This window comes from Trichoplax adhaerens, genomic scaffold (assembly GCF_000150275.1).
Source record: "Trichoplax adhaerens TRIADscaffold_26 genomic scaffold, whole genome shotgun sequence".
Classification (NCBI taxonomy): domain Eukaryota; kingdom Metazoa; phylum Placozoa; class Uniplacotomia; order Trichoplacea; family Trichoplacidae; genus Trichoplax; species Trichoplax adhaerens.
Window position 1 is genome coordinate 243,233 of NW_002060967.1, and position 10,093 is coordinate 253,325.

The 10,093-nt window shown below is 32.8% G+C and overlaps 2 protein-coding genes across 2 annotated transcripts; one reads left to right on the forward strand and one right to left on the reverse strand.

Annotated features, from left to right (window-relative positions):
- Positions 1-202: 202 nt before the first annotated feature.
- Positions 203-3,239, forward strand: TRIADDRAFT_61646 (uncharacterized protein; the record flags this gene model as incomplete). The annotated part of the gene is made up of 6 exons (XM_002117579.1): positions 203-280; positions 1,574-1,617; positions 1,818-1,872; positions 1,961-2,105; positions 2,254-2,322; positions 2,410-3,239. The coding sequence occupies 6 exons, from the start codon at positions 203-205 to the stop codon at positions 3,237-3,239; spliced, it is 1,221 nt and encodes a 406-aa protein (XP_002117615.1).
- Positions 3,240-6,691: 3,452 nt separating this feature from the next.
- On the reverse strand, positions 6,692-8,620 carry TRIADDRAFT_61647 (uncharacterized protein; the record flags this gene model as incomplete). The annotated part of the gene is made up of 2 exons (XM_002117610.1): positions 6,692-7,064; positions 7,917-8,620. The coding sequence occupies 2 exons, from the start codon at positions 8,618-8,620 to the stop codon at positions 6,692-6,694; spliced, it is 1,077 nt and encodes a 358-aa protein (XP_002117646.1).
- Positions 8,621-10,093: the final 1,473 nt, after the last annotated feature.

Genomic DNA, 10,093 nt, shown 5'->3' on the forward strand with positions numbered 1-10,093 from the left:
ACACGTAGAATTGATCTAGTTTGGGCCTGATTTAACTTCCACACTTCATCTTTTCAAGGTGCCATGGAAATTAATCAGAGTGTACAGTGTACAATACAAAGCCTACTAAGTACTGTAATGTATTGAACGGTACTGTAGTGGATAATCACTCGGCGTGTTACTGTACTGAAGCGAGTAGGCGATCTTCTCCAAGCTGAGGGAAATGGCTAAACGAGGTGCTAATAAGCAGTTAACGGACATGAACTATCTCAATGATAGCGATGAGGACGATGGACAAGAGGTATCTACAGCTATTCTATTTCATAATGTTGTACTTAGATGCAAGTAAAATTAGAGTAAGCTGAAAATTCTATTAGATGAGAATGTACACGTATAAGTTGATCCACTATAATCATGATCGGAGTCGATTTTAGATTAGATTAATTAAATCAATTTTAGGATACTGTACTCTACTACTCTACTTGTAAAGCGTAGTTGATGAATGATGGAGAGAAAGAAGATCATTGACATTGAGTATGCAACTCTTCTTGACCCAGTTAAACTTACCATGATTTTTAAAATGACTTAGTGGGTACTTACAACTGCTAGGCATCATAAATAGTACCCCCTGCTCGTGCTATTCGGAAATAGCTTCTGCCTTCGTGATGGAAGTGCTGCAACGGTAGTATTATGGAACATACGAGTACTCTAATTTTCTTATCGAAAAGCCAGCGGAACTGTGCCCCAGCAACATCATTGAGGGAAATTTTAAACATGATGCACTATTAAAATAGATCAAGTGTAGGCAGTGGATTATCGGCATGCTTAGCACAGGACAGTGCCTAAAAGCACAGTACGAGCATAGATATGCGTACATCGCGATGGAATAAAGTTCATCGATGTACCATTAGTATAGACTGAAATCCTGACGTTACATTAAAAAGACTAATTTTGAATAATGTTACGCTTTCAACAAAGTTCTACTCGTTCATGGATGGTAGCGTGTGTTGACTTTCACATTAGCAGTTGATCAATACAGTATGTGTAAATTAGTAGGAAACATCATCAAGATTGGTTCAAATTGTATTGAAAATCGCTCTTATCCTCAGACCACATTTCTGGGTACATCTCAATGGAGGTTATCTAGATGTTCTACACATTTATTAAGAAAATGGTCATAAAATTGCCAATTTCATGTAGAATTATCGATAGGCTAACATCATACAGGATAGCCATTGAGAAATAAAGTACTGTATGTGTATCTGTCCTTCTCATCATTTAAACCATGCATAAATGTAACTAAATAGAGCACATGCGACTACAGTGATAGCAAATCTACTAGTCAAATCATATATCCTTATAAAGAAATAAATATCCGCTATGATATAATTGATATATCCGTAACCAGTTGATGACTAATTTTCTAGAATTAATACCATCAGCAAGTGCTGTAGTTGTTTATCTAATAGCTGCATTTATTCTGTAATATTATTCTAGTATGCGTACGTAAGAGTTTCATGTATTTATTACCATCGGGTGTATGGTTACTTTCTGATGTAACACTAAACTTGAAATCAATTAATCCTAATGTTAGGAGCAGTGGAGCGCGGCTAGCAATAAAAAGTTGAAGGACCGTGTGTGAGTTATATCTCCGTCGTAACACTTGCAATCGTTCATTTTCAAAAACTGCAACGTAGTGATTACTGTATTTAATTACTGTTTTAAACAATGAATTATTTATTGTGTTATATAAATATCAATCCATTGAGTATTATCTACTGTAAATGGCTTTCTGATCTTAATCTACTGACTGTAATTTTATCAAAATACATAATCAGGATTAGGAAAGTAAAAAGGGGACGTAATGCTCCCACAACCAATAACAATGAAAATGTAAGTAACATATATGTCGTAGGTAAAGATTTCAACATGTGTCTGTCTTATCCAGCTAAGTAACATTACTTGATGGATGCTTGCTTAGGCTAGTAGAAGCGGAGCATTTAAGCTATTTTCGGGATTCAAGACGGAAAATTCTGCCGCAAAACCTAATTTCCAATCCAACTTTAAGGCTGGCGACTTTAATCCGCCTGACTCAAAGATTCCCCTGCAACAACCGTCAAAACTAAGTAAGCTATGACTTGAATCTAAACCAACAGTATATATTCATTTTTTAAATTATGCCTAAACAAAGTGAACTATGGCATGCACCGTGGCCGACAATCTATTATTAAATGATACAATTATTTCTAATTCCTTTTATATTAAACCTTAAAGTATCATTTAAAACGGATGAAACTTCTAAGTTTGGTTCACCGTTTGTAGCTGCTGATCAAAAACAATCTGGTATAGCTCTATATCAACACCATTGTCTTTACATATTATCATAACACAACGTTGCTAACGCTGTCTTGCTTGATATCTTGACCTTAGATAATGAAAGTAAATATCACAAAAAGATTGCAAGCCTGAACAGGTCTTTTCTCAGGCACATTCAAAGTAGCCTAGATGATAACTTATTGGTCGATCTTTCACCTCTATTTACTGAATATACACAATATATGAAAAAGATCGAAACGGATCGAAGTAAGGTCACTAACACCGTCGATAGCGTTGCTAAATCATCCATTGGTACTTTGGATAGCAATATCGATTCAAAACCAAGCATTACTAAAGCAGCATTTAGTTTTGTACCTACAACTTCGAAATCAATTCCGTCATTACCAACCACAACTAGTTTCGCTACTACTAATTTTCGATTCGCTCCTAGTTCTTCGGCATCAAGTAGTAGCGAGGTAAATAAACCAGCTCCCCCAACAGGTACTAGTGGCAGTGGTGATACAGCTGGAAATACAGGTGAAGAGTTTGCACCGGAAGGATTCCTCCCAACTTCTAAACCATTAGTTACTGAAGATGATGCAATATTCTCTGCCCGGTGTAAATTATTTTATAAATTGAAGAAAGATGATAAAGACTGGAAAGAACGCGGCGTAGGAACGATATATCTGAAAAAAACTGAAACGAGCGGCTTGCAATTAGTCATTAGAAATGATTCATCTCTAGGAAATATATTGCTAAATATAGCAGTATCGAAAACATTTCCAATGTCTATCGTGAAAGAAAAAAATCTTTCTTTCATTACTGTAGCTAATCCTCCAATTGATCCGAAAGATGTATCTACTGACCCTACTACATTTTTAATGAGACTAAAGTCAGCTACAGATGCAACATCATTGCATGACCATATAAAAGGATCTGCTTGAAAAAGATGGGCCTTTTTTAGTGTTATCATTTTCCATCATAGTTAACCGCTGCGAAACGCAAATATCTGCTACTGGATGATTAGCAATCAAGTGCTGTAGCTGATTTAACAAATTCACGAAGTAGAAAATGTAATTGCCAACGTAATATTGAAGATCGATATAATTTATGCTGTAGCATGCGTCTAAAGTATTGAAAGAATTCATATGTACATAAAATCCTGTAGAACTTATTTGGAGATATTAATCAACACTTGATAGCAACCAAATGGAGTAGTCAAGGCGTTGTTTACTGTATGTGATTAGCCTAGAATTACTTGTTTTATTCATATTTGTGAACGAGTAACACGTTAATTAGATTATCAACAACTACTGAAGCAATGATAACTTTAGAGATGTGGTAGAAGTAGTCATTTTGTTACAGTCATGATCATTGTTGTTATTTTATTCGTAGCGACATTTTATATTCGATTGAATAATGCATAAAGTGTTTTATTGCTAATAATTTTTAATTAATTTGTTAAAAATGAATAAAAATGAATTCATTTCAATACATTGGGTTTGAATTCTACGATTTTCATTGCGATATACAATCACCAGAAAGGCAAGTAAATAATCCATTATGATCTAACTAACTATGGTGATTTATAAGGTAGAAATTATATCGCACTATAAAAGTAATTGTTCATTATTATAAATCGATTACTTTTTTAGGTTGTTACCAACAGCTTTAGTTACCCGAATACCGTTTTTACTTGATATGATTCCAATCAGACTATGGATTTAATTATTTTAACCCTCTATAGCGTAGTTTATAGAAGATCCAAAATTATACTATACATATATAGCTATTTAAACAATACTAACGTTAATTAGATAGAATTTTAACGCGTTTACAATAATATACGTGTACAGAATTGACCTATTATCGTTTCTTATCAGCTAGGTATAGTTGCAATCGTTTACTTCCAGGGTATTGATAAATTATAATTAAAGATATGATAGTCGCAGTTACGGTCTTGCATTAAAGGGAAATTCAAACCATCATACCTCAAAGATGTTCTGTATATTTTTCGTTAAAGACGAAGAAATAACAGTCATTATGAATAGCATTAAGTTAGGAATCAGATATTTATAGGAAAATCTATCCTTAGTAGACTGTAATCTGTAGCATTCAAGAATCTTTCGCATAAAATCATTTACATGATAATTACCCGAGCATAATGAAGAAATTCATCTCAAGTTTGATTACAACTGCCATAAAACAGAGAAATTACAAATAAAGTAAACTAATAAAATCCATCCAACGCACGACTTCGCAAATGCGTACCTTTATACTCTTGGATTATAATCTAATGCAGAAGTGCTAAGAAATGTTATGCTAGAGCAACTTTTAAATCTAATGGGATTATCCCATTTCCTACTATCAACTATTTCTCACCTACGAGGTCGTATTGGTAACTGAAATCCTAATATAATGATTATTGGTAAAATTTGCTTTTAAAAATTTTATGTCATAATATGTATTGTCGTTAAATGTCTGCCTCTTCCAGTAACTAAAATTAATAATTAGAATAAATTACAAGATGTTCAATTTAGATAGGAAACTGTTTAATCATACTAATATATGATCATTAATGATCATCAGGCCAAGTTGGATAGATGAAGAAGGAAAGTCATGCGATCGATTTGAGTTGATGACTAAATAGAGTCCATACTATCTGTTGCAATATCCCATTTCAGAAGGTGATAGGAGCAGTTAAAGACAAAGTACCAAATAAATATTGATAACGGAGCTTACTCATCTTTTTTGATATTTCGCTTTTCCTTGATGTGTGAATAGGATAGACTATGAGCTACCTGTAATGATCGATTTTTGACAAAATGAATTATACTTCTTTCAATAAATTTCACTTTTGGCAATACTATATAATCAATCTTTTCTTGAAATGGCTAAGGATAGCAATGAAGCAAGATTCACTACATACTATTATTAGCAGCTTATATATTATAAATTCTTGCTATATCATTCAACTTTCTTGAAGAATTTGCACCTGATCATAAGAGTTTATCAGGGCTAGGCTAGATTTCTTTCCGCCATCTCTCAATAATAACATTTAATGATAGCTTTAGCTACTCGTACATTACAGAATTTGAGTAGGTTAGCTATCAATTTAGCTACTTTACCGTGCATATAAACTAAGGAGTATATCAATTAAGCCTAAATTATGCCCAAAAATGAAATTAATCTATCCTGATTAGGATTGAAATCGTTTATAAGAATATAGAAAGACCATTTTCTGATTTATATGAACTAATTATACAATTAATCGAGAATGAATAAATCCAATCAAACAGATTAGTCATTATCGAACTTACATTAGGGAAGAAAAGAGTCTATTACAAGTCACTATGGGTCATTAATTATTTTAATCAATCCCATTTGAGTTAAGTAAAAGAAAAGACAATTAGTAGATCTGAGTGAAAATCTGTAATATTATGCTTCGATTTAGTTAAAGGGATAGATTAAACTACGAACAGTTGATAAATATCTTAATCAATCAGGCTAGAAAACCTCAATGGCGATCGATATTCAACAATGATTTATGTCAAAAATACAAATTGTCAACATTTTATTAACATAATTTCATTTCAATGTGTGCCAACCAATTTAAAATGGATAATAATATAACTTACAGATGTAACACAAGAGATTAAAAAGAAGAAATTTTAGGGAATCTTTCAGAAATGACTAATGATGTAAAATGGTTTTGATTGATAATAAATTAAATGGATGATATCGAACCAGTTAGAATACAATTAGAAATAATTACTGTAATTAATATACCACGAAGAAAATCTTGTCAATATTTTTTCTCATCCTTGTTTATCCATCCACTGATGCTTAAAACTTGAAAGTTAAGAAATAGGGTGAAAAATCTTTTGCATAATACTAGATGACTTTGAAGTTCCTCATTTTAGAGGCTAAAGGGAGTTAATTGATTGGTTGAGGAGCGAAATCGCTGATTCTGATAGAAGAAATGTTGATTCAAATGATAATTTAGTGAAAGAAGATATAATTTCCAATGAACTTATTCTTGATATAGATAAAACATTTCTAGGCTGAGGTTCAAATATTAATAAATAATTCTTTAATATATTTGCAAGGATTTGCTCCGGATGAGCAAACAAATAATACTATGATCCTTAAACGAGTAACTTTTAAACCCATTTACGTACTAAGAGTTTCGCGATAATTTTTATTAAATATGAAGATGGCCAAAACACTCAATCTTGGTAGGACAAGCCATTTTTATAGAATCCTGAGAATGGCGAAAAAGTGATTTTAAGACTTGCTGACAATCTCTTACTCAATACTTAATCTTTTGATAGTTATAAGGAGATGATCATGGATAAAAGGAGAAAGGAAGAGTTAACATAGCAAATGCTGAGACTTATACATGCTGCATACTTCGACGACTGGATTGAACTTTTGCAGCATTGTATTCAACTAATCGAAAACTCTGAACAATTAAGGCGATACTTTGAGCTAAACGATGGAATATATCCAATATTGGTTCCAATATTAATTTTATCGATCTTGTTATATAATGGAAGATATTCACGTTAAATTCAAGACAATCGAAAATACCTCGAGAGCAAGTTGTCAAACAATAATTACGATTGCCTTTGAAAATGGTTAAAACGATTCTTAACATTAAATTGCGAACTAGGAACCTAAAAAGATCTCGGCCAAATACCAATAAAACATCCATTGCAATTTGTAAAGCCATGAAAACAGCACCAGATATGACCTCTAATTTGGCTCTATTTATAAAGATTGAAAACGGAGGAATAGAATATCAATATTAGGAATAAAAAATTCACTACTTATACCGATAAGCTTGATAAATGATAAATAATGTTTATTCCATTTCAAGCTACGATAATATCTACTCAAAACCTTAAATACTAAATGGAATAATTCTAGGATGAAGACTTATAATGTTATTGTAATCTATGGCTGTTGTAGTGTACGTATTTTCTAATTTAATATTTGAGTATTTAGAATTTATGCATGCAGTTAAGATATTGAAGGCATAACAGTATGCCAAATTCTAGAACCGAGGTTGCAACAAGATCGATTACAATTAGAATAAACTATTAGTTTGTGCTGGAGTAACTTTTACTGTCCACTATTTTAAAACTGAGTTTGCAACAAGACTGACTAAAACTAGATTAAATTAAATATCTTGTGATGAAGCTACTTTAACTGCAGCGTAATTTAGAACTGAGCTTGCAACAAGACGGACTAGAACTAGATTGAATTAAATATCTTGTGATAGAGAAGCTTTAACTATAGTGTATATCAGAACTGACCTTGCAAACAAGACTAACCAGAATTACTGTAGATTAAACTAAATATCTTGTGATAGAGTAGCTTTAACTGCAGTGTATTTTAGAAGTGAGCTCGCAACAAGAATAACTAGAATGAAATAAACACCTTGCGATAGAGTACCTTAAATTGCAGCGTATGTTAGAACTGAGCTCGCAACAAGAATAACCAGAATTCGATTAAACTAAATATCTTGTGATAGAGAAACTTCAACTGTAGTACATTTTGAAACTGGGCTTGCAATAAGGTAGGCTAAGAGCTGATTGAAATCATTCATTCCTTACCTAATTGCTTCTTGTTTCTCAGCTAAAGGTATTTTCTGCTTTGATGTCGGTTCTTTGGTAGTAGAGGGATAATCTATCCTCTGATTATTACCTCCACTATCATCATTATGAATACTTGGTGGAGAAGGCATTTTTTGCCAATTGGCTGTTGCGGGTATAGGAGATTGCGAGCCTTCTTCTTCACTCATTGGTAGATAGGATTTTTTACTAGCCTTGCCAGTAGGTTGAATAAGTTGGCTTTGATTACCTGGTTGGCGTCCTACCACCGGTTCAAAATTATAGGGTGGCCGTTCATCAGATAGAACTGGAATATCGGATCGACTACTACTACTATGTCTACTCATTGTCGTTGCTAATTGCATCTGGCTACCATGAGTGGATGAATGATCGCCATCTTGTTCATTGTCCAGGGTACGGCGACGATCAGTAAATGTCATCACGCCATCATCACTTTTTTTACTGCTTAAGCTTACTTTTAATCGATTGGTTTTAGGTTTAGGTGGTGGTATTGGATTGATATCCGCCGATTGACTGGATGATGGCTGAGGATGACTTATATTGCTATCAGTTAATGTTTTCAAGACTTGACCCGTTTGTAGATTGCTCCTCAATTTACTTCCACTACGATCATCATTATCCGATAATCCTGGTGGTTTATTTTCGGAAATACTATCCCAATCGGAACCAGATTCTTCTGAACTCATCATTTAACAACTTATATCGGTCAGAATTAAAACCAATTGACAAGGAAGATGGCGATACCAGCGAAGCTAAAGGAAAGGTAAAAACAACAACAATAAAAGAAAATACGTCAACAACATCCTCTCTAATGTATTATTAATTGATGAAATACCATCTATCCAATAATAATATTATTTAAGAGAAAAGAAAGCAGTGAATAATCATAAGATATTGAGATATAAAATATAAAAACAATCAAAATGATAGAATATTAAAATAGGTAAAATAGATAGTAGCAGTTGAGTGCTTTCACCAAATAGTTTAAGGAAGGGATCCGGTAAAAGATGGATAAATAGAAGTTGTGATACAAAAGTTATTTCCAATCGAGATAGTGTTGCAAAATAGTTTCAAATGGACCTCCAAAACTTTTACTATTAGCATTATTTATGAGTATAAAATGACAAAACAGGATATTTTTCTTGTAAGTGATTGCAACACGATTATATGCATGCTAACGGAATATAATAATGTTAACTGCAGTCTTTTCTCTTAGTAAGCATTTAAATAGCATGGTAGGGCAAGACAAGATGAATATGGATTATAATTGGGATACAAAATGCTAAACTACGTTTAGTCTATTGTAGATTTATTATTTACAGGCCAAATAAGCGAGCTCGGTTTACTTGGAATATGAAAATATCGGGGCGAAATAAATATTTCCCGTTGAGTATGTATAAAATATTTCCAATTGAACTTCACAGTCTTCTATTAGCATTATGTCTTGAGCATAAGATGACAAGCAGATTTGTTGACAGTCCAAATAAGTGAGCTCTCTTTACTATGGGATATGAAAAAGTTGGGCAAAATTAATACTTTCCGGTGAGTATGTATAAAAATATTTTCAATTAGAACTCCATAGTCTAATAACTGCTAGTATTATTTCATGAGCATAAGGTGACAAAACAGAAGGGGGTAAATTTATAATATTTATTTGTAAGTAATTGCAAAACGATTGCCTGTATGTTAACGGAATGTAAAAGTATTAAAATGCGGTTATTTTCCTTAGCTAAATGTTTAAATACCATAGTAGCACAAGATAAGAACATTGTGGATTGTAATTAGGATACAAACTCTAAACTACATCTAATGTCGATTTATTGATAGCTCAAATATCTGAGCTCCCTTTATCTGAAATATGAAATTGCTAGACAAGATCAATACCCATTTATAATTTTACCTAAATGATGCTGCTCTTCTAGTAAGTTTGCTTCTGGTATCGTTGAAGAGATTCAATTTTGTCTATCTAATCCGAGCTGAAAGACTATCTCGAATAATAACTATACCTGCAATCTTATGTCTCTTTGTAATAAATATAGACGAATTGGGATATCTTTTCAGGGAACTCATAATTCTCAAAATAACGCGAACTGGAAGACTATATCGTACTGCTATGAAGAGTCTACAAGTATTGATCCAATTCAGGACGAGTTAAGTAA